The sequence below is a fragment of the Podarcis muralis genome, chromosome 12, assembly GCF_964188315.1.
Source record: "Podarcis muralis chromosome 12, rPodMur119.hap1.1, whole genome shotgun sequence".
Classification (NCBI taxonomy): Eukaryota; Metazoa; Chordata; class Lepidosauria; order Squamata; family Lacertidae; genus Podarcis; species Podarcis muralis.
The window spans coordinates 9,744,923-9,770,348 of NC_135666.1; the positions used below are offsets into that span (position 1 = coordinate 9,744,923).

The 25,426-nt window shown below is 45.9% G+C and overlaps 1 protein-coding gene across 2 annotated transcripts in view; it reads left to right on the plus strand.

Moving 5' to 3' along the window:
• The window catches only part of OXSR1 (oxidative stress responsive kinase 1), an 85,026-nt gene that overhangs the window by 43,995 nt on the left and 15,605 nt on the right, over positions 1–25,426 (plus strand). For both annotated transcript variants that reach the window (XM_028751560.2, XM_028751561.2), the window contains exons 5-11: positions 9,377–9,432; positions 18,490–18,599; positions 19,868–19,969; positions 21,913–22,046; positions 22,727–22,775; positions 24,174–24,239; positions 24,393–24,515. In XM_028751560.2, the coding sequence (XP_028607393.1) occupies positions 9,377–9,432; positions 18,490–18,599; positions 19,868–19,969; positions 21,913–22,046; positions 22,727–22,775; positions 24,174–24,239; positions 24,393–24,515 (640 nt within the window). The remainder of the gene's footprint in view (positions 1–9,376; positions 9,433–18,489; positions 18,600–19,867; positions 19,970–21,912; positions 22,047–22,726; positions 22,776–24,173; positions 24,240–24,392; positions 24,516–25,426) is intronic.

The following is a 25,426-nucleotide window of genomic DNA, read 5'->3' on the forward strand; positions in this document are numbered from 1 at the left end:
ACGGTTTCCCCCACATTGTGATTTTTGCAGAGCACCCACACCCACACACCATGATTCACACTATATTGTCCAGTCAAAAATTATGAAACCAATATCATGATATGGACTTGAAACTGGTTTTTGGACGATATATCGCCCAGCCCCAAACACATCATGATTCATATTGCCAGGTCAAAAACTATGAAATCAATCACAAATATGGACTTCAAACCGGTTTTGGATGATATATTGATGTATTGCTGAGTCCTAAACAGGATAAGGGAGAATTACCCACCATATGATGCAAGTGACTTCTCTCTTCCTTAACACTGGGCTTCTTGCCATGAGCAACATTTTCCCCAAGCTTCTTTGGCAAGGGTTTAGGGGAGATTTGGCTTGGGAACTTTTGTTTGCTGTGGAAGACAGCCCAGTTGGGAAGCTGCCATGCATGCAGGAAGTTCTAGGTTCAATCCCCAGTATTTCCGGGTAGGACTGGGGAAAACTCACTGCTTGAAACCCCAAAGAGCTGCCGCCAGCCAGTGTAAGCAGTCCTGACCTAGTTGGTCCAAAGGTCTGACCCAGATGAAGGCAGCACCCTATATTCCTGTGTAAAGTGCTGCAGGTGAGCAATCCCTGTTGAGCATCCAGGTAATGCACTCTGTACCACCTGCAAACTCCTCCACGGTCTTCAAAGGTTGCCCTGGTGTGCAAGAGGTGTGTTGCACTGCGGTTAATCCCAGAGACTTTGAAGGCCACGGAGTGTGTCCTGTGACTAAGGAGGCGAAAAAGGAGACCCACTCCCAGGCCTGAGTGACAAGAGGCAGTTGATGTGTTAAATATTTTGCACCACTCCCAATTCTGGACACTTGACTTGCCTTTGCATTTGTTCATGGATTATCATGTGTCCAGTTGCTTGATGGATGATCCTCTATAATCTGTAACCAAAGCAAATGGGAGAGCTGCTGGGAAGTTACTGGGCAGAGTTTGAAACTTAAGCCCTTTCAGGTGGTGCTGCTTTTTCTTTTTTTAAATAGCTTTCTGACAAGCCAGTCATGGTTAGCTTAACTGGATGGAAGTTCTTGTTCTCTCTCTCTCTCTCTCTCTCTCTCTCTCTCTCTCTCTCTCTCTCCTGGATGCCTTTGAGCTTATGATCAGCCCTTGTGTAACCGAATATTTTGACAAGCTTGGAGAGGAAGCGATAATACTATGTGTGTTGTTGTTTTTGTTTTTCAAAAAATGCATCTTAGCTTCGGGAGGTTTTCCTTTTTGGTATGCCGGATTGTTGGGGCTACACACAGGTGCTCTCTAAAGTCGGTCGACATGGCTGAAATATAAAGCTTTGCTTGGGACATTCTGAAAGCTTACCTGGGTACCATTGAAAGTGAGCAAACGTAGACTCAGGGCCTAAATCTATTGCAGCAGAGGAGGAGGATCCTGTGGCTGCTCCAGATGTTGTTGGACTCCTGGTGCGGTTGGTTCAATGCAGCATGGCCAATGTCTAGGCACGGCAGAAGCTGTAGCCCAGCAACACCTGGAGGGCCACAGCTCCCTCACCTTGTCCTACAACTGTGTTTTGGTAGCTTGGATCCAGCTGTGCTTGGCGGTGAAACAGCCTCTCCGCTCTAGAAATGGCTCACATGGAGGGACAGTTTCACACATTCCTTGGTGGTGCACCCAGTGTTTGAAATTCGCTAGGTTTCAAGCGCATTTTGCACCTGGCTATCAGCCACTTGCGACCAAGTGAACATGGCCAGGCGCCAGGATGGCGCTGGATGTCTCCATCACCTGGAGGTGCGTGTCTGGGGATCCTTGGATCTCGCCTGTTTTCACACACCAGCAACAAACCCTGTCGAATTCTATCTGTGGTATTTTATCTGCACAATCAGAACAAATCTCAGGAACCAAAAAATTGTATTGAAAAATGTGACTTTCAAGCCGCCTGGCCCCAAAATGGCAACTAGGCATTCCATTTTGGTGACTGTAAAAGGTAAAGGTAAAGGTACCCCTGACCATTCGGTTCAGTCATGGACGACTCTGGGGTTGCGCGCTCATCTTGCTCTACAGGCCGAGGGAGCTGGCGTTTGTCCGCAGACAGCTTCCAGGTTAGGTGGCCAGCATGACTAATCCGCTTCTGTCGAATCAGAGCAGCGCACGGAAACGCTGTTTACCTTCCCACTGGAGCAGTACGTATTTATCTACTTGCACTTTGACGTGCTTTCGAACTGCTAGGTGGGCAGGAACTGGGACCGAACAATAGGAGCTCACCCTGTTGCAGGGATTCAAACCACCGACTATCTGATTGGCAAGTCTTAGGCTTTGTGGTTTAGACTTTAGACCACAGTGCCACCCACGCCCCTTGGTGACTGTAACCCTGGTTTAATGAGCCATTCGGCACCTATCAAGAGTTTCTATCACTGGGCACTCCCAGCCCTGGCAATGGGAGATGTAGCCCATCATCAACATGTGTGGCTGTAGGAGACGCACGTCTGCAAGCTTGTGTTTTTCTTGCTTTTGTGTTCTTCATAAGGCACTGCATTGATCACCAGCTCATATGCTACGTTGGAAAGAATTGGGACTAGGTACGGTTGCTTTGTGCCCTGTTTGGACAGAGGCAGCATATTTCTGCCTAATGGGTGCTGAAGACCACTAGGGATGGCTGCTTCCACCTTGCTCTGCTTTGGAGATTCCCAGAGTGGCACAAAGGATGCTGCCTTCCACAGAGTCAGACCAATTGGCCCAGCCAGCTCAGCGGCTTTGCAGGTTTTGGGGCAGGGAGCATTCCCAGCCCTGTGTGCTTGCCTGTGTTCTGATCTCACAGGGCTGCTTTTTTGTTTTATATTTTCCCTAAGTCTGGCTATCCCTGGTGATCCCAGGGCAGACAGAGGAAAACTTTTCCTGACTACATACATACACCTCCCGAGAACATTGTTTTCAGAATCTGGGTAATTCAAGACATCGCGATTCTCGCTCCATTCTGCTCTATGAAGTTTCCTGTCGTCGTAAAGTGTTGAAATTTATGCATACTATTTTAATTGTTTGGGGTTTTTTTTTTAAAAAAAAACCCTTCCCTTTCCCCCAAAGAGCCCTGCAGGGATATATATTTTCCCACTGCTTAAATGCGCTCCTTTCTCCAGTCTCTCCTCCTTGCATGTCAGAAATTCCAAATCCGAGCTGCGCAAAATTGGAAAAATGTCAGCTGTAATATTTGATTCCTCAAAAGATTGGTCAAGGCCCCCGGAAGCGTAGGAACAGAACGCGGCTCTTCCCCTGTTGGATGCCGACTCATATTTCTGGGGTCCTGAGTAATGCTTTGACAAGATTGCTCACAGATGCTGCAGTTGGGAGTGTGTGTGTTTTTAATTTTGAAGAAGAGGAAAATCCATTCTCCACAGAATTGCTATGGAGACTATCAAGGACTGCAACTCTTGTGTTGACCATTGAATCCTGTGCGATTCTTTCCTTTTCCCCATCCTCTTTCCGGCATCAGATGGTTTTTACTTCAGGGGAGTTGTAAGTGGAGAAATCCAGTGGGAACAAGGAGGTCAGGAGAAAAAATTAGTGGGGAGGTTGGCATCAGAATGTGGAACCCGGTCTCTCCTCTCCTCTTGGTCTCCTGGGCCTCAAGGAGATTAGACTGGCTTCAACCAGGGCCAAGGCCTTTTCAGCTGTGGCCCCGGCCTGGTGGAATGCTCTGTCGCAAGAGACCAGGGCCCTGCAGGATCTGACATCTTTCCGCAGGGCCTGCAAGACGGAGCTGTTCCGCCAGGCCTTGGCCGGGGTCCAGTCTGACTCTTCCTCTCTCCTTATAAGAACTTGCATGAAAGTGGCCCCCCAACTTCTCTCACAGGCTCATATAAGATCAGTATAAACAGTTAGGCCTGGTAAGCATTTAAGGTCCCCATCCCTAATTTGCGGGTTGCCATCTGATTAGATTTCACTTTGATTCCGATTTGATTTTAGGATGTATTTTAATTGGTTACTTGATTTTATGGTAATATGTTATATAGTTGATGTTAGCTGCTCTGAGCCCGGTTTTGGCTGGGGAGGGCGGGGTATAAATAAAATTTATTATTATTATTAGTGTTGCTTCAAGGCCTCCAGAGCTTAAAATTGATTGAAACTTGTTGCCGGTTAACAGCCTTACTCTGTCCTTGTGAAATGTAGGGGCTGCTGCAGGCTGTTAACCACGATGGAGGGATTTAAGGGTTCATGGGGTTATTTGATTCTATCCCCCTCTTGTCTTGGGGGGTGGATTTCCACCCTCCCCTTGGCCTTAACCTCACAGATAAGGGCTGCGTTGGCACCGACCTTAACTATGGATAAGGCTAACCAAGTTTGCTCTTTGACTGTGGAAAGACCATAGCTCAGAGCATAGCTGTCAACCTTCCCTTTTTTTGCGGGAAATTCCCTTATTCCAGCGCCGTTTCCCGCTGCTTCCCACTGCTATCCCGGATTGTTAGATATCCCATAGACTGTCCCCGGGACAGGTGAGGCTGCTGATCCCTTATTTTCAAATCTGAAAGTTGACAGCTATGGCTCAGAGTCAGAGCAGTTCATTCAGAAGGTCGCAGGTTCAATCCCTGGCACTTCCAGTTGCAATGGGAGGTGATGTGAAAGGCATCTGCTGAGACCCTCAGCGCAAGGCTCGCACATGTGGTTTCCTCTAGATCAGTGGTGTCCAAGCTTTTTTCAAAGAGGGCCAGATTTTTCAAAGAGGGCTGTGAGGGCTGACCAAGGGGCCAACCAAAGTTGGGTTGAAGTTGTTGAGGGTTGCAGGGGCCAGATTAAACCGACCGGCGGGGCGGATCAGGCCCCCAAAATGGACTTTGGACATGCCTGCTCTAGATAGAATAAAATTTTTATTATTAGTTTTCTTATTTGTACCCTGCCCACCTGATTGGGTTTCCCCAGCCACTCTGGACTCCGTCTTCCATCAGTGTGGTGAAGAGTTAGTTGCCCTTGGGCTGGATATGTGCAGGTGCAAAGGATGTCCGGCATGGAAGCCAACGTTCAGTTGGATGGTTGGCCCCACTGTAACACTGCCCCAGGTGTAGCTCTTTCCTGTTGCTCATGGGAATAAATGGCTGCCATTCATTTACGTGGGGGGATGCGAAAGGGTGCGCATGCAGGCGTCATTGGGGTGATGGGGGTTGGCAGGGCTGCTCCTGCCACTAGTGACCCCAGCCGTCGAGAATCACATCTGCTTCTGGGGTGGCGGAATTGACATGCTTAATAAGAGAAAAGTCATTGGTAACATTTACTGAAGCTTAGAAACCTCTCATAGACTGAAAAAGAAATAGTGACATTTGGATTTGAGAATTGAAGATAATTGTTTATAGAAAGTGGCTTTATTAGGTGTCATACTGGAGTGGATGAAGTGAATATTGTTTATATATAGTGGACAGATGAAGAATCGGAAGTTCTATACTTAACTTAACTCTCCTTTTTCTCTCTTTTTCTCTCTTTTCCACTTTCTTTCTTTTAATTCCTTTGCAATTCCTTTTTCTTTATCTCTTCCTCTTTCTTTTTTCTTTCCCCCCTCTCTCTGTTTTGCCTCTGGATTGTTTTAGTTTGAACAACAACAACAAATATTTGACCGTAATCTTTTGCATTTTTCTTTATAAACTCTAATAAAATTTATATTAAAAATTTATCAAGTCTGGTCCAATGTCCATCCAGAGTTCTCTCCATCCAGAGAAGTGCAACCGGATATTCTGATAGTCAGCCCAGCATCTTAGGAGCTGGTTTTAGCATGCTCTCTCTCTCACACAACGGTAATTAACGTGTATTTCTGTGTATAGATTCTTGGCATCGTTTCCTCTGGCCAAATTAAAAGTTAGGCCATTGGAAATTTATAGTTTACAGTTCAGATACATTAGCCATTATGCCCAGATGACTCTAGCCCACTTTGACAGCCGCACATTTGTACTAAGCGCTCAGACAATGCACAGGAAAGATGGATGGCGTACGTCTAGGTTTACTGTAATTGGAAAGAGCCTAACAAGCTTTTGCTACTTTGGCAGTAATGTTTGGCGTTGGAGGGGGCCAATTACTCAGCCATTAAGAATGCAGCGGAACATATTATCTCTCCTTGGTCTATAAATAGCATTAAATAGAAAAGAAAAAAACTGACGTCCTGCATTTGTGTTGTGCTTTTGGTGAATCTAAGTGCACTCTCCCTGTTTCCCCCCCAAGATTAGAGGAGAAAACAAGTAAATGGGTTTTATTGGAAGTGTGGAGTGGGTTGGTTGCAGTCTGATTTGGGTATGGCTATAGCTGAATACATGGGTTTTGCCGGAAACCGCAGGAGGGGAGTGTGTTCTTGTGTTTAGGCCCTGCTTGCGGACATCTTCACTTACACATCCGATTGACCGCTGTGAAAACAGGATCCTGGACTAAATTGCCTGCTGGCCTGATCCAGCACACTCTTCTTATGTCGAAATATATATAAAAATTCTCCAGTAGCACCTTAGAGACCAACTGAGTTTGTTCTGGGTATAAGCTTTTGTGCACGCACAAAACAAACTTAGGTAAAGGTAAAGGGACTCCTGACCATTAGGTCCAGTCGTGACCGACTCTGGGGTTGTGGCGCTCATCTCGCTTTACTGGCCAAGGGAGCCGGCGTACAGCTTCTGGGTCGTGTGGCCAGCATGACTAAGCTGATTCTGGTGAACCAGAGCAGCACACAGAAACGCCATTTACCTTCCCGCCGGAGCGGTACCTATTTATCCACTTGCACTTTGACGTGCTTTCAAACTGCTAGGTTGGCAGGAGCAGGGACCGAGCAACGGGAGCTCACCCCGTTGCGAGGATTCGAACCGCCGACCTTCTGATCAGTAAGTCCTAGGTTCCGTGGTTTAACCCACAGTGCCACCCGCATCCCTAGAACAAACTTAGTTGGTCTCTAAGATGCTACTGGACAAATTTTTAATTTTTTTAATATATTTCAACTGTGTCAGACCAACACGGCTACCTTCCTGACTCATCTTATGTCTTAGGGAAATGCTAAAGGAGAGAAAGAGACGGTGCTTTGTGACTCCTGGTCTCATATTCTGGAGCTCAAACAAAGCCATTAGTTAGGGTCCAGCTCGATTTCCTCATTAAAATATTTGCACACCGTCTCTCATACGGTAAGCGTCGTTTACACATCATGAAAAGCAAAACAAAACCCATCTGCAATAAGAAGCACCAAAAGTTGTTTGTTACAATGTAGGGAAACAAGAAATAAACTGTTAGAAATAATAATAATAAAGTAAAACAGCAGAGCAGATGATAACAGTCAACACGCCATTAAGCAACGTTTAAAAATGGTTCTGATAAATTGTACCAGTAATTAAAAACAACCCCTGCAGCCAGTATGCCATGCTGGGGGAAAAGCGAATAGTGGTTCCAAAGTTTTGAAGATGGGTGTCTTCACTTCTTAGAGATTTGTGGTGAGCTGGGACATCACTGGTGCTCCCTCAAGAATTCTGAAGCGTTCAATGGAAATTCCCTTTTGTTCTGGAGAGGAACCAAGCTCTCCCCCTCTCCCTGGGTTATGAAACAAAATGAAAACAAATAATAGAGCCATTATTCTGAGGACAAAAGCTTTTGCTACTCTTTGGCACTTGCTGGAAGTAAATAGATGGGCCGCGGACAAAGAGATACAATGAAGTTTCCTTCAGTGTAATATTAAGCAAGCTGGTTCATGTGTTTTTTATTTAAAAAAAGCTCGTTGGAGTGTGGTTTGCGTCGTTTAATTTGTACACGGTGAGTTTTGCTGCAAGTTCTGGAAGCTCTTTTGGCGTTACGTTGGCCATAAATGCTTCTTTAAGCCTATGGTGCGAAGGCTGGGCATTTCATCGCATCCAAATGAGGCATTTTGGGATCCTGGGATCACTGTCAGAAACTCAGATATAAAAGCTAGGTGCCAAATGGCTCTTTAAACCAGGGTCACAGTCACTAAAACAGAATGCCTAGTTGCGATTTTGGGGCCAGGTGGCTTGAAAGTTGTATTTTTCAATGTGACTTTTTAGTCCTTGCAATTCATTATGATTGCATAGATTAAATAGAATGACCAGAATGTGTTGCTTTTCAAGATCCAATAATTCCCAGGCAGGCACCTCCAGATGGTGGAGACGATGGGTAGGCAAACTAAGGCCCGGGGTCCAGATCTGACTCCCAATCGGGGTCCAGATCCGACCAACAACCTCCAGGGACCCAAAGTTGAGAAAGGCTGGCCTCTGGAGCACGGTTTTCAACTGAGGGTTTCTGATGCACCTATCCAGGTGATGAAAGTTTGGAAGGTGGTGAAAGTTTGGAAGCAGGCATATTTCCTTGCCCCCGAATGGGCTGCAGAGCTACAGGGGGCTGGGGAAATGGGGCTCAGTGGTTTTATGCCTATAGGGCAGGGGGGAAACCTTATTTCATATAAATCAGGTGAGCAGTACAGCGGTACCTCGGGTTACAGACGCTTCAGGTTACAGACGCTTCAGGTTACAGACTATCCTAACCCAGAAATAGTACCTCGGGTTAAGAACTTTGCTTCAGGATGAGAACAGAAATTGCGTGGCGGCGGCGCAGCAGCAGCGAGAGGCTCCATTAGCTAATGTGGTACCTCAGGTTAAGAACAGTTTCAGGTTAAGAACGGACCTCCAGAACGAATTAAGTTCTTAACCTGAGGTACCACTGTATTTGCTGAGCTATAAGCAGAACAGACCTTATCAGATAAGTAAACTTGTTGCATGTGCTTTCCATAATTTTCTTTTTTTTTTTATGAAATGTTTATTAAGCTTTTTTAGAATAATACAGTAAAAATGAAAAAGAAAATAGAAAAATACAAAATAAAAACAGTTAAAAACACACATATTTTCTGTTACTTATTTTCCTTTAACTTATTTCCCGGACCTCCTCATACCTCCCTTTTTTGTATTCCGCTTCAATTTATTGGTTCAGCAAATCCTTACCATTAGATTTTAACCCATTTATAACCCTTTTTTCATATTCTCTTAGAGCATTACAGCTGGAAACCCCTTAATTGCTATCCAACATCATTCTATCATTCATTAATTTTACAATATTTCTGTAGATAGTCTTTAAATTTCTTCCAATCTTCTTCCACCGACTCTTCTCCCTGGTCTCGGATTCTGCCAGTCATTTCTGCCAATTCCATATAGTCCATGTGCTTTCCATAATTTTCGCAGGATTGCCAAATTTAGGTCTCTCTCTCTCTCTCTGTGGGTGGAACTTTAATTTGAGTATTTACAGCCTCAGCAGTGGCCTTTTGCATTGAGAAGATCATGTTTGGATCATGGAGCAGAGTGTGGCAGGAGAGAATGGAGGGGCACTTCACCGCTTGTACTCACTGCGTATATCTTTTTGTTTTGTCTCTTCCTCTTCTCTTCCCGCTCCTCAAAAGGGATGTGAAAGCTGGAAACATCCTCCTAGGAGAAGATGGCTCGGTCCAGATTGCAGGTGAACCTTTTTATTATTATCATCATTATAATTACCATTGTTGTTATTATTTGCCGTGTAGCTTGCTCTCGGCTTCCATGCCAGAGAGAGGACCCTGAGGACAACCATCTTTCAATATCACATGGAAGAGGGAACAAGCTTGTTTTCTCTTGCTCTGGAGGGCAGGACACGAACCAATGGCTTAAAGTTACAAAAAAGGAGATACCAATTAAACATCAAGAATAACTTTCTGACAGTAAGAGCTGTTTGACAGTGGAACAGACTGCCACAAAAGGTGGTGGACTCTCCTTCCTTGGAGGTTTTTAAGCAGAGATTGGGTGGCCATCTGTCATGGATGCTTTAGCTGAGATTCCTGCATTGCAGGGGGTTGGACTAGATGACTCTCGGGGTCCCTTCCAACTCTTAACTTGTAGCTCCACTATAATTAATTGGTTGTTAATCACCTTCCACGTATGTCCCAATGCGATGTACAAAATATAATAAGAACAGCTTAAAAACCCTTGGGGTCCCTTCCAGCTCTATGATTCTATGACCCTGAAGACCGTGGCATGGGGAGGAAGGGGGAAACAATGTGCCATAGGTGTCTGGTTCTCCCTCCAACATGGGGACTCAGTGGTGTATGTGTACACATCATGCCCAACCCTAAAGGGCGTTGCATAAGCCCTTCCCACCCCAAGAGTTGGTTGTGAAGGGTGGGTGTGGAGCAGCTTTGTTAGGGTGAACCAGGGGTGTGGAGCCTCTAGACCTCGAGTCTGAATGTGGCCCTCCATCCCCTCTATCTGGCCCTTTTGAAGTCTCCCCAGGCTGGGCCCCACACAGGCTGTGCTTCACACCTCAAATCTTTTCCCCGGCTGGAATGTGTCCTTGACACCTGGCTTGAGAGCAGTACATGTGAAAAGGATCTAGGAGTCTTGGTTGACCACAAACTTGACATGAGCCAGCAGTGTGACGCGGCAGCTAAAAAAGCCAATGCAATTCTGGGCTGCATCAATAGGAGTATAGCATCTAGATCAAGGGAAGTAATAGTGCCACTGTATTCTGCTCTGGTCAGACCTCACCTGGAGTACTGTGTCCAGTTCTGGGCACCACAGTTCAAGAAGGACACTGACAAACTGTGTCCAGTTCTGGGCACCACAGTTCAAGAAGGACACTGACAAACTGGAACGTGTCCAGAGGAGGGCAACCAAAATGGTCAAAGGCCTGGAAACGATGCCTTATGAGGAACGGCTAAGGGAGCTGGGCATGTTTAGCCTGGAGAAGAGGAAGTTAAGGGGTGATATGATAGCCATGTTCAAATATATAAAAGGATGTCATATAGAGGAGGGAGAAAGGTTGTTTTCTGCTGCTCCAGAGAAGCGGACACGGAGCAATGGATCCAAACTACAAGAAAGAAGATTCCACCTAAACATTAGGAAGCACTTCCTGACAGTAAGAGCTGTTCGACAGTGGAATTTGCTGCCAAGGAGTGTGGTGGAGTCTCCTTCTTTGGAGGTCTTTAAGCAGAGGCTTGACAACCATATGTCAGGAGTGCTCTGATGGTGTTTCCTGCTTGGCAGGGGGTTGGACTCGATGGCCCTAGTGGTCTATTCCAACTCTATGATTCTATGAACTTCAGTAATGCCCCTTACTCTCCTGGATGAATGGTACAGAGAGGTGTGTTGAGTGTATCTAGAAACTAGCCTACCCTGTAAGGGTTTGCTGCTCCACCCACTTTCCCCATAACCCTGCCCACCACTGGGATGTGACCCCCGGAAGGCTCCACGGGAGGGAGTGTGGCCCTTGGACTGAAAACGTTTTCCCACTCTTGCTGTGCCGTCACACCCTCGAACTGCAAAATCTGAAGTGGCTTGCTTGCTGTCCGATTCTGCTGTTGTCTAGGAAGCCTTGTCGAGAGCAGTTTGGGTCCGCCCGGTTTTGTCAGAGGAAGACCCTCGCTGCCAGCCTTCCCTTGCTCTGTCTACGCTGCCTGTGTCAGATGTCTCCCTCCTTGGGTCCCCCTTTGCTCACCTCGTCTGGCAAGAGTTTTCTTTGTGTTCTTGCCAGTAAACATTGGCTTGGAAGACAAGATAGTGAGGCAAGGAGAAGAGAAATAAAAAAGGAGCCGGTCCAAAAACTTTCTTACGTTGCCTGGTTTCCAGTGTTGAGAAGGCTCCTGTCATTGCAGGGATTTTGGGGGGTGGGTATGAACCAGGGCTTTGTCTCGCACCTCTTTGATCCCCCAATCTATGGACCTTCTGTGGTTTATTACAACAGAGCTCTTTCAAGGATTCTTCTGAATGGGGGCGTTTTGCTCCGCCCGCCTTTTATCTGCAGAGGTTTATCAATTTACACTCAGTGGGCACTGGCTGCAGTATAAATTAAGGCTGCCTGCCTCTTTGTTTCATCCTCTTCCAGAATCACTTAGCCGTGTGAGATCATCTCAATATCAAAATGATTGTACAAGCAACTAGATTTGCCTTTTAAGCAACCTCCTGAATCCTTAATGATGCTTTGACCGGAAATCTATTGCCTATGCCCTAGAAGGGTCTTTGTGTTGAGAGTTAATAACCCTGTCCTTACCCGTCCTTTGATAATCTTATCTAAAACAGTCATGTGCCCCATTCATGTTGTATTTGGATAAAGGCGGAACCTACTGAAGGGTCTGTTTGTGTTGGATTAAACAGCTGTGCGAGCGCCACAATAGAGCTTAAGCTCAGAAAAGCCACAGAATTGAGTCCTGATTATTTTTCTCCTTTTCTCCCCCATTTTTTTTATTTATTTATTTACATTTCATGGCTGCAAAGATAATGTATGTCAGCAGTAAAAAAAAAAAGTAAAGAGTATAGACATTTGTTCATACTGGATGCAAAATTCATTTAGCACGAATTGTGTTTCTGTCTGAATACACAAAACTATGGAACTAAGTATAGTTATAGGCTTGTTCACACAAAGGGCAGGTGAGGGGGTTAGTGTAGGATTATGGAATCATAGAATTGGAGGATTGGAAGGGACCCCAAGGGTCATCTAGTCTGACCCCCTGCAATGGAGGAATCTCAGCTGAAGCATCAATGATAGATAGCCATCCAACCTCTGCAGACCTCCAGAGGTTGTTAGGGCTCCAACTCCCATCATCCCAGCAAACATAGCCAATAAACAGGGGTGATGAGGCAACCTCTGGAGGGCCAGATGTTCCCCATTCCTATTTTAGAGCATCCTTCAGTTTAAAGATGTGAATGTGGCAGGCATCATACTGCATGTGTCTCTGCAGAGGATTTAAACACAACCTTTGGGTTTTCCAAAGTTACTGTTTGTGATGGGACATTTTAATTCAGAGCGAAGCCTCTTGGCTACATATGTGGGAGTCTAAAGGAGTGGTAGACTGAAGATAGGTTAGCTGTAGAACGTAGAATGTAGCCGTAGAACGTAAGCTAAGCTCTCCTTCATGGGGCAATGGACTCTGGTCTGCAACTTGATTTCCCATCCCTTGGCAAAATGCTTAGGGCACAGATGATAAGATGCTGGTATCTTGCTACTGCCTTTGAGACCCACAGCCTGTGAATTCCCATTGACTATCATGGTTGAAAGACATCTGTGGATCCCCAGAAATAAAGAATGTGCAAGACTCCACTACTGGCAGGCCCTCCAAGAGGGGCTACATAAACGTAGAAGGCTGCCTTGTGCAAAGACGGCACCAGGCAACTTCAACAGAAAAAAAGCATCCGACGATGTAAAATATGACTTCTACTCTTGGAACTGCCCAGTCTTCTACAGATTGAGTTTCTTCAGCTCTTTTTCCAAGGATATATTGCTTTTGCAACAGATTTTTCTTCTCGGTGGCAATTCAAAAGCCAGTATACCCAAGGTAAGGATGGGAATGTCTGCTTCCTGAAACCCTGGAGAGGTATAGCCTGTCAGTGTAGATGGCCCTGATCTGGATGGGCCAATAGTCTGACTCTGTGTAAGTTAGCTCTCTTTGTTCCTGTGAGTTACTGGATTGACAAGCTGTCTCAGGACGAACAGTTTTAAATTGTATGTTTCCTCCCTCTGGAATAAAAGTTGATTACTTGTGCTGTCAAAGTGATCTTACGTTTAGACAGTTTAAATGTGCAAATATTAGGAAACTCTTCTGCATTGAAGACATCCCTGTAAATGCAAGTGAGCTAATTATTTCCTATAAAAAGACTTCTTGCATAATACTTAATTGAGGGGGGATTCTCTGCAAAGCATCGACTTCTCCCCTTGACAGTTTTGCATGTAGCACCCACAACAGCAAATCCGTTCATTGTGGTGAGACGTCTGCTAAACGACAAGAACTTTGTATGGTAGATTTGGGAGTGGGCATCTAGAGAGCTGAGTAGCTGCAAATGTCACTGGTGAACCTCTGGCGTTTTCCTTTTTTTTTTTTTTAAACATTACAATGATGGGTTTCTATGATGTTGTGATGTTTACCATTGTATCTCCAAACACGGAAGGCTGAAGTTCTCCTGGGGGAGTGAACAGAAATGTGGAACCCCAATTAGGGATTCCTAATGTAGTGTGTTAGGGACGCAGGTGGCGCTGTGGGTTAAACCACAGAGCCTAGGACTTGCCGATCAGAAGGTCGGCGGTTCAAATCCCCGCGACGGGGTGAGCTCCCGTTGCTTGGTCCCTGCTCCTGCCAACCTAGCAGTTCGAAAGCACTTTGAAGTGCAAGTAGATAAATAGGTACCGCTCTGGCGGGAAGGTAAACGCCGTTTCCGTGTGCTGCTCTGGTTTGCCAGAAGCGGCTTAGTCATGCTGGCCACATGACCCGGAAGCTGTACGCCGGCTCCCTCGGCCAATAAAGCGAGATGAGCGCAGCAACCCCAGAGTCAGTCACGACTGGACCTAATGGTCAGGGGTCCCTTTACCTTTACCTTAATGTAGTGTGTTAGCTTTTTAGCGGCTCAGGCAGAACTTGGCCTAAATCAGAGAGAGAATCTGCCTAGCGAGGTCAAGGGGAAAGGCCTGACTCTGGCCACCTGCTTTTCCATGCACGCAGGAAGTCCCCGCATCGCCAGCCGGGGCTGAGAGGACCCACTTCCTGGGTTACACCCTCTCCTTTGCGGCTGAAGGTGACACCGCAGTATTCTGCCGCATTTCCCCTTGGTTTGGAAATACTTTGTAAAACTTGCCCTCTCTTTCATCCTGCAACTGGCTGTAAAGATGTATGACAGGATAATTAGTATGCTGCAGTTGTGATGTGTGGCTGCTTAACATGCATGCATTCCATGCAAGGCAGATTTGTCTCGGAACAAGATATCTGACTCCTCCCCCTCTCTTTGTTCTTAGAAACAATAGAAGCTTCATAAATCTGTGCGTAATCAGAGGAGCAACAGTGCAGAAATCTTGTGACCGGATGATGTGGGGTTTCTGGGGTGACACTAAGGGGTGGGCTCTCAGGGTCTGTAGGGTCCTGGCATTATTGCTAGGGCTGCTGGTACTATGTGCCCCAAACTCAAGTTTTAACATCCTACTTTCACCGAGTAAAAGCGTTGAATTTTTGCCACCTCTGCAAACATGCAAGCTCGCAAACACCCCCCCCCCTACTGCTTCCGATAGGGATTTCGGAATACTGAGATGGGTGCTGCAGCAAAATGTTGCAGTGCGAAGTGCTCCCGGTTCAGGATTCCAGCTGCTCTGTTCTGATTTCTGCCCCCCTCACCCCAACCATTCAGTCATCATTACCTGAATGGGGTAACTGTGCCCCTGAAGGACCAGGTGTGCAGCCTGGGAGTCATTCTGGACTCACAGCTGTTCATGGAGGCACAGGTTAATTCTGTGTCCAGGGCGGCTGTCTACCAGCTCCACCTGGTACGCAGGCTAACACCCTACCTGCCCGTGGACTGTCTTGCCGGAGTGGTGCATGCTCTGATTATCTCCTGCTTGGACTACTGCAATGCGCTCTACATGGGGCTACCTTTGAAGAGGACCTGGAAACTGCAATTAATCCAGAATGCGGCAGCTAGATTGGTGACTGGGAGTGGCCACTGGGACCACATAACACCGGTCCTGAGAGATCTGCATTGGTTCCCAGTACGTTTTCGAGCACAATTCAAAGTGTTGGTGCTGACCTTTAAAGCCCTAAATGGCCTCAGTCCTGTATATGTAAGACAGAGTTGTTCCGCCTGGCCTTTGGCTTGGAGCCAGTTTGATTCCCTCCCTCCCTCTCTTTCTTTTTTCTTTTCCTTCTCCTGCGAGGAGGCTACATTTTAATATTCTAATGTTTCAATATTTTAATGTATTTTAATTTTGTTTTTAAGTTGTAATCATTCAAATTTTTTTATTTTTTTTTTGCTTGTAAGCCGCTCTGAGCCCGGCCTTGGCTGGGGAGGGCGGGGTATAAATAAAAATTATTATTATTATTATTATTATTATTATTATTATTATTATTATACCTGAAGGAGCATCTCCACCCCCATCGTTCAGCCCGGACACTGAGATCCAGCGCCAAGGGCCTTCTGGTGGTTCCCTCGCTGCGAGAAGTGAGGTTACAGGGAACCAGGCAGAGGGCCTTCTCGGTAGTGGCGCCCGTCCTGTGGAACACCCTCCCTTCAGATGTGAAGGAAATAAGCAGCTATCCTATCTTTAAAAGGCATCTGAAGGCAGCCCTGTTCAGGGAAGTTTTTAATATCTAATGCTGTACTGTTTTCAGCACTTTATTGGGAGCCGCCCAGAGTATAAATAAATAATAATAATAATAATAATAATAATAATTATTATTATTATTATTATTATTATTATTATTATATCATACTGTGGCCGCTGAGCACGGCCAGTTCCCATTAGGCAGCTTTGTGGAGCTCCAAGTATGTTTTTGTACTTCTGAAGATCATAGAATCATAGAGTTGGAATAGACCACAAGGGCCATCGAGTCCAACCCCCTGCCAAGCAGGAAACACCATCAGAGCACTCCTGACATATGGTTGTCAAGCCTCTGCTTAAAGACCTCCAAAGAAGGAGACTCCACCACACTCCTTGGCAGCAAATTCCACTGTCAAACAGCTCTTACTGTCAGGAAGTTCTTCCTAATGTTTAGGTGGAATCTTCTTTCTTGTAGTTTGGATCCATTGCTCCGTGTCCGCTTCTCTGGAGCAGCAGAAAACAACCTTTCTCCCTCCTCTATATGACATATATATATATTTATATATTTGAACATGGCTATCATATCACCCCTTAACCTCCTCTTCTCCAGGCTAAACATGCCCAGCTCCCTTAGCCGTTCCTCATAAGGCATTGTTTCCAGGCCTTTGACCATTTTGGTTGCCCTCCGGCGCTGTGGGTTAAAGCCTCAGCGCCTTGGACTTGCCGATCGAAAGGTCGGCAATTCGAATCTCCGCGGCGGGGTGCGCTCCCGTCGTTCAGTCCCAGCGCCTGCCAACCTAGCAGTTCGGAAGCACCTTCGGGTGCAAGTAGATAAATAGGGACCGCTTACCAGCGGGAAGGTAAACGGCATTCCGTGTGCTGCGCTGGCTCGCCAGATGCAGCTTGTCACGCTGGCCACGTGACCCGGAAGTGTCTGCGGACAGCGCTGGCTCCCGGCCTATAGAGTGAGATGAGCGCACAACCCTAGAGTCTGGCAAGACTGGCCCATACAGGCAGGGGTACCTTTACCTTTACCTCTGGACACGTTCCAGTTTGTCAGTGTCCTTCTTGAACTGTGGTGCCCAGAACTGGACACAGTACTCCAGGTGAGGTCTGACCAGAGCAGAATACAGTGGCACTATTACTTCCCTTGATCTAGATGCTATACTCCTATTGATGCAGCCCAGAATTGCATTGGCTTTTTTAGCTGCCGCGTCACACTGTTGGCTCTGTTGGCACTGTTGGATCTTGGCTTTCCCCACCCCCCAAGCCTGTTGATGCCTCCTTTGTGTGGATGAGTGTGTGGTGAGTGTTTTTGCACGCACACTATTACGTAAGCAGTGGCACGTATGGAATTGTGGCATTGGAAGGGACCCCCAGGGGTCATCCAGTCCAACCCCCTGAAATGCAGGAATCTCAACTAAAGAACCCATGACAGATGGCCATCCAACCTCTGTTTAAACCCCTCCAGGGAAGGAGAGTTCACTCAGCAACTTATCAGAATCAGTGGAAATGCTCTGGCATACTTGCATTCCAGTTGTTCATTGGGTGAGGCAAGTAGCTGTGCTGGGTGCTGAAATCCAGTCCCTGTCCACTGGAAAGCATTTACAGCAAGCCCTTCAGCTCTTGATAATTCATTCAGGCATTGTCAGTATATTTCCAATCCTGTCTCCAGAATCATAAGGTATGGAAACTTTTTTTTCCCCTTTTTAAAAACAAAACCTTTGTTGACAAAGCTGAATTCTCCTGAACTCACAAATGGTGGGTTTCCCTCCATCTCACACTGGCAAGGCACCTACACCACACAATGTAAGGATTTGCCACTCTTGTGTTTTTTCTTGCAACTGATAATGATTTGCATGGCCTGATCCAGTAAGGGTTCTTCTCAAGTTCTTGACATCTGATATGTTTTAAAATGCTTGCTTGGTTCACAGATCTTGGCCACCTTAAAATTGGTAAAAGTGCATCCTTCCTGTCTCCTAAATCTGTTGGTGGCTTGTTCGTGCTCTGGTGGTGTTTCCTGCTTGGCAGGGGGTTGGACTCGATGGCCCTTGTGGTCTATTCCAAATCTATGATTCTATGATTCTATGCTATGGTACTTCTTTAGCTGGGTGCCCGTTCATTGAAAGAGGTTGTTTGTTTGTTTGTTTGTTTGTCTGTTTGTTTTGGCTTCCTACGTCTTTATCATAGGTGTGCAAGTCGCCACGTTTCACTTCAGACCAGAGTACTGCCTGAGAGCAGATAGCAATACTATGCGGCTAAAGCAAAGACATGAATTTGTTCCCTGGCCCAGCCATGCTTGGCTTGACAAACTTAACAACTGGGTACAACTTCTCAGCACTTGTGATTTTCTTCTGCCCCATTCACAGATCAAGCAGAGTGACGGCTGGGAAGCACGCAGTGCACATGGCCAAAGGGTGCCGTGTGTCATTCAGAAACTCCTCCTTAAAACGTAATTCTTTTTCAACATTTCAGATTTTGGTGTTAGTGCTTTTTTGGCCACTGGCGGCGACATCACCCGCAACAAAGTGAGGAAAACCTTCGTGGGCACCCCTTGCTGGATGGCACCTGAAGTCATGGAGCAGGTAGGGAAGAAAAGGGAAAAGCCTTGTTCAGAATGATTGACCTGCAACTTCTGCTTAAGGACTTTTGGCAGACAAGTGGATAGCTCAGTTGGCTGGAGCGTGGTGCTGAAAACGCCAAGGTTGCAGGTTCGGTCCCCATATGGGGCAACTGTATGTTCCTGCATTGTAGGGGGACGAACGAGATCAGTGTTTCCCAAACTTGGGTCTCCAGATGCTTTTGGACTACAGTTCCCATCATCCCTGACCACTGGTCTTGCTAGCTAGGAGAATAAAGGAAATAAAGATGATAAAGTGCATACAATACGTTTCCAAGCACAGTTCAAAGTGTTGGTGCTGACCTTTAAAGCCCTTAAACGGCCTCGGTCCAGTATACCTGAAGGAGCATCTCCACCTCCGTCATTCTGCCCAGACACTGAGGTCCAGCGCTGAGGGCCTTCTGGTGGTTCCCTCTCTGCAAGAAGCAAAGTTACAGGTAACCAGGCAGAGGGCCTTCTTGGTAGTAGCGCCTGCCCTGTAGAACACCCTCCCATCAGATGTCAAAGAAATTAACAACTATCCGACTTTTAGAAGGCAGCCCTGTTTAGGGAAGTTTTTAATATCTGATGAATTATTGTATTTTAGTGTTTTGTTGGAAGCTGCCCAGAGTGGCTGGGAAAACCCATCCAGATGGGTGGGGTATAAATAATAAATTATTATTATTATACGAAGCTCATTGAAGGTGCTGCGTTAATATTTCTTCAGAAGAATCTGGGGTCGTTTCTCTATATTTGGGGCAGTTCTCTCTCTCCCCTCCCCTCCCCCCGCCTGCCCGTTCCAGCTGCATAGTACAGTATGAAGCCACCACTCTTTTAGTGGAAGAAATAGCTTTTTCCTTCCAGAGCAATGCTGAGTTAGTGAAGCAACGCACTCCTATGGCACTTGCAAAGATCTCAATTTTTCGACGAGTCCAGGGGCAGTTAATTCCTCCCTTTTGGCCAAAACTCTTGAAGTGTAGAGAATACGCAGTGCCTTTTCTCTGCCATTGGGAGAGAAACTCAGTGTTCTGGATAAGATGCCTGGCAATAACTCATTGCCAGAAAAGAAATGGCTTTCTTGGGATATGGATTATCTCTGCTTGGTGATAGTGAGCAGAACTTCTAGGTATGATTCCAATCTACCATTAGCATGGAGTTGGATCAGTTTTGTGACCGAGAATGCAGGAAAAGCCTGGAGGCCTATGTAGGTTAACTGGAAAGAAATGCCCTGTTAACCGTCTCTTCACTTTCTAGGTGAGAGGTTATGATTTCAAGGCGGACATCTGGAGTTTTGGAATCACGGCAATCGAGTTCGCGACAGGGGCAGCTCCTTACCACAAATACCCACCCATGAAGGTGAGTCACTGATTGACTAGTTCAAATAACTGTGTTGGTTCCTAGGAATCACCTGTGTTCCCCACCTCCCAAAAACCCCAGCATCCTAGAAGGTGCTGCTTCTGGAAGTAAGCGATAACCCGAAGGGGTGGCAGTGGGGAGAGCTTCGGAAGCCTGGGTTTTGTCAATGAGGAAGGAAGTTGGCAAGCACGAATCAAAACTGTATTATCAGAATGCAGAGCAAGCGTCACTGCATACATAGGTTGGAACTGTGCTTTACCAACAGGAAACCCCAAGGCTTCCCAGAAACTAATCTGGGGTCCCTCAGTGAGAAGATTTGTGATGGTGGGTCAAATTCCTGAAAAAATTGCCTGCCTGCTGCTGATCTTCTCTTCTTGAAAGATCTACATTGGCTCCCAGTACGTTTCCGAGCACAATTCATAGTGTTGGCGCTGACCTTTAAAGCCCTAAACGGCCTCGGCCCAGTATACCTGAAGGAGCGTCTCCACCCACATCATTCTGCCCGGACACTGAGGTCCAGCGCCGAGGGCCTTCTAGCGGTTCCCTCACTGCGAGAAGCCAAGTTACAGGGAACCAGGCAGAGGGCCTTCTCGGTGGTGGCGCCCGCCCTGTGGAACGCCCTCCCACCAGATGTCAAGGAAATAAACAACTATCTGACTTTTAGAAGACATCTGAAGGCTGCCCTCTTTAGGGAAGCTTTTAATGTTTAACAGACCACTGTATTTTAATACTTTGTTGGAAGCCGCCCAGAGTGGCTGGGGAGACCCAGCCAGATGGGCGGGGTATAAATAATTTTTAAAAATTATTATTATTATTATTATTATTATCATCATCATCATCATCATCATCATCACTTGCTTTTGAGACACTCAGCAGCTCAACCCTTCTGAATCTACTCCCCACGCCAAGCAAGTCCTTGATTTCTCACTGGATTCCCATGTAGACCCCTCCCTCTTTCCTTTTCTTCAAACCTTCCTTCTTTTATCCAGCATCTCCAAATGGCCCCTCCCAGGCTGCATCTAGAATTCTTGCCTCAATAATTAATGCAACCATTAATATTTCAATTTATACGCTGCTTTTTGACCTTCAGGAAACCCTTAAAGCAGCGAGCTTGAGGAACGATACAGCCCTATTCACAATTAAGAGAAAACTATAAAATCAGACAATTTAAAAGCAGGAGGTGACCTAGCTTTTACGCCAAAAGCATGCAGTAGTCCTCAAACCCTCGACCAACTGAGGCTTTTGACCAAACTAAGAAGGCAAAACAAAGTGGACTACAGTAACGTTAGCAGGAGCACCCCCTAATTCGATCACTGATGTCTGATGTTGTGGTTTCACCTGGCTGAACTGGTTCCCCCCATTTTCCCCATCCTTAACACTTTGTGTGTTTTTCCCCTGTGTCTTTTTTTTTCCCTTTCCAAAAGCATAATTCCTATAAAAAAGCGGCAGGGGGGGGGGGGAGCTTTAATCCCAAACATGTGTTCATCTAATTGCATCTTATTTTTAAGTTGCCGGGCATTTTCAGCTGGGACCTTCTCTTTTTGGAAACTACCGGGTAGACGTTTTGGGTGCTAAATTGTAAATTAAGGAAGTCATTCCTGCTACTCACTCCAGTGTTCAGAGTCAGATGGTGGAGTTGAGGAGGGCAGTTGCTTTCAAGCCTCCCTGGAGATTTTCCAAAATAACCTCTCAGTGGTTTGGGAATTAGGATGCTGAACTAGACATCACCCCAGTAGAATCCAGCAAGTCTTTTTTTTATTATTATAATGTACCTATTGTTCTTCCACAACCTTTCGCTTACCTTGTTTGTCTGCTGAAGGCTATAAGCTACTTGCCACCTTCCTTTTGCTCAAAGAAGCCATGGCATCTTTTACAAAGTGACAGCGCCTGCTTAATGAACTTGAGGTTTGTCTTGGTGCTTCTAACGGGTGCAATTGTTTCAGGTCTTAATGTTGACGCTACAGAACGATCCGCCCTCACTGGAGACAGGTGTGCAGGATAAGGAGATGCTGAAGAAGTATGGAAAGTCTTTTAGGAAGATGATTTCACTGTGCTTGCAGAAAGACCCCGAGAAAAGGTGCGCGGCAAACCGTCTTGTTTCCACCCATTGTGAACCAGCATTGCTTGATGAAAGCTTATTGTGAGAGTGGGAGACAGAGTACAGTGGTACCTCGGGTTAAGTACTTAATTCGTTCCGGAGGTCCGTTCTTAACCTGAAACTGTTCTTAACCTGAAGCACCACTTTAGCTAATAGGGACTCCCGCTGCTGCTGCGCCGCCGGAGCACGATTTCTGTTCTCATCATGAAGCAAAGTTCTTAACCCGAGGTACTATTTCTGGGTTAGTGGAGTCTGTAACCTGAAGCGTATGTAACCCGAGGTACCACTGTAATGCAAAGAATGCAGAAAAGCCATTTTCTACACTACTTCTAATTTTTAATGCACATTTTTCTTCTTACTTTTAATTCGGCCACTGCAGACTTGTTCATGGTCAGTAGGTTCCAGTTACATACCCATCCCCTTAGCAAAGCTCGCTGAGTCCAGATCTTAGGAGCTTCTGTTAATATTGTCAACATCTGAACTAAGATATACACATTGGAAGGAAACAGCAGTCTCTGCCATAATCCAATTTGGCCTCTTCTATCAGAGATGGCGCCCAGCTCTTTAAAGATTCCTGCAATCTTGTTTTGGTGCAGCAAGAAAAAGCAACTCTTGCGACGTCTTCTAATGACACCCTCCTTTTCATTTCTTTTTAATAGACCAACAGCTGCTGAACTTCTAAGGCACAAATTTTTCCAGAAAGCAAAGGTAGGAACTTAGCTTGACCTTTTAAATAAATGAACAAATCATCAATAAATAATATATTTGAAGAGAGGAACAGTTTACTGGTGTGCAGGTAATAAGAGCTCATTGCAGCAGAGATTCCTCCCTGGTTTTATTCACCAGTGGAATTTTGTCTGCCTTAAGATCTTCCGGGACTCACTGCTGAGTTGTGGCCTGATCTAAAGTGGGTCAAACCAGCAGCACTAGCACCATAAAAATAAATTGGGGGATGGGAGAAATGGGACCCCAAATGAATGTTTAAGATAAGTTTGAAATGTTGAAGACATTGTCAGAATGCCTTGATTATGAAACTACTGAGCTGGAATCTGTTGGCAAATCTCGCTGAGTTTCTTTTGGCTTTGATTGAGACTTAACACTCAAGGCAGTTTACACTTATTCAAAATGAAGTAACCCAAATGGGAATATCAAAACAGTTACCAGGTCTGTTCCTGTACAACATAGAAAAATGTTCTATGTGCAGTGCAGAATTTAGAAACAGTGCAGAATTTAGAAATGGGGGAAGTATTTTCACCTGAAGGCTAGTAACGTTGTGAGGCAGAATGGGCTACCTTGGAAATTGTGGTGTCGGGGCAGAGAAGACCTTGCCCCAGGCCTCATGAGGTTTTGCTTCACATACAGAAGCATGCATTCTCCCACAGTTTGCGAAGAGCTAGGACAGGGGTCAGCAACCTTTTTCAGCCATGGGCTGGTCCACCGTTCCTCAGACCATGCGGTGGGCCGGATTATATTATTTTGCAGGGGGTGGGGTGGGGAATGGACAAATTCCTATGCCCCACAAATAACCCAGAGATGCATTTTAAATAAAAGCACACATTCTACTCATGTAAAAACGCCATGCAGGCCCCACAAATAACCCAGAGATGCATATTAAATGGACACATTCTACTCATGTAAAAACATGCTGATTCTCGGACCGTCCGTGGGCCGGATTGAGAAGGCGATTGGGCTGCATCCGGCCCCCGGGCCTTAGTTTGCCTACTCCTGAGCTAGGAGGTTTATGTCAGAGCAAATGTTCCTGCAGACAAGACACAATGAGCCCAGGGATTTTAAGGCAGGGGGAGGCCTGAAGTCTCCTGGCAGCTGTGTATGGATTTTGTGGTGAAGTTGAAACCTTGACGCACTCTCCTCTCCGCAACCATCTCAGGATAATTTTAAGGAGTGTGGCACGGACTACTCTTAGGAAGAATCTAACGTGTTGGCTTTCCAACACTTGTATCAAAGGACCCTCTTGTTCCCTTTCAAGTAACTCGAGAGCTTATCTCTCTCTCACACACATAAGCGATGACGCTTGAGCCAAACGGTGGCCTTTGAGGAACAGGAGTCGCAAAGCGTCAATTTGATTCCCCTCCTTTTCTTTTCCAGAATAAAGAATTTTTGCAAGAAAAAATGCTGCAGAGAGCCCCAACCATCACGGAAAGAGCCAAAAAGGTACTAGTTAAAACAGTTTGAAGTGGGAATCCGCAAACTGCGCTTCTTAAATTTTCCATTGACCAGCTCTCTGGTTGCACTAGAAGGACCATGCTAGAATTCTCTGTATGAAATTCTGTCGGTGACTTTAATGGTGGCTTTGTTGAAATACAGGTCCGAAGAGTCCCTGGCTCCAGCGGGCGCCTTCATAAGACGGAAGATGGCGACTGGGAGTGGAGTGACGATGAGCTCGACGAAGAGAGCGAAGAGGGCAAAGCGGCAATTTCACAGCTCAGGGTGGGCACCAAGAGTCACCGTTTGCCTCTTAAAATTAGCCCTGGAATTGAAAAACAGTCTCTGTTGCGAAAGCTGTTTTAAGGGTGTAGTTAATGCATTGATGGCATTGCAAGAGGGTTTCTCAGTAAAAAATACAAATACCGTATCTTTCGCTCTATAAGACGCACAAGACCACAAGACGCACCTAGTTTTTGGAGGAGGAAAACAAGAAAAAAAATATTCTGAATCTCAGAAGCCAGAACAGCAAGAGGGATCCCTGCGCAGTGAAAGCAGCAATTCCTCTTGCTGTTCTGGCCTCTGTGATAGCTGTGCAGCCTGCATTCGCTCCATAAGACGCACACACATTTCCCCTTACTTTTTAGGAGGGAAAAAATGAGTCTTATAGAGCAAAAAATACAGCAAATAAAAATTATTTATTTATTTGGTTTTTCAACTTAAAATTTTACAGAGGTATATCATACATAAATCATAAAAAACAAGGAATCTCCATATTTCCCATCAGTCCTGACCGTTCTGCACACTGGCTGTGGCTATCGGAAGATGAACTTGGGCAACATATAGGGAGACGCATGCCACCTCTCTTAAGGACAGGAGAATCTCTCTCTTTGAAAGAGCGCTTCTCTGCTGCCATTTAAGTCTTCATAGCCATTGCCAATGCTTTGCAGGAGAAAGACTGTTGAGTAAGCATTTCGAACAGAATGAACTCCTGTTATTTATTAAAAACAAATGGTAAACCATTTTGACACCCCTGCTGCAACACCCTCACCAGCTTAAGACCTCTGAGCTCCTCTGTTTCAAAGATCTCCTGGGATCTAAGAATTACTGCCCGCAGTTAGACTTGGAACACATTAAAATGAAATTGTGCCAAAAGCTGCCGTTTTCACCGTGTTTCAAGGGCACGACATCCGGTG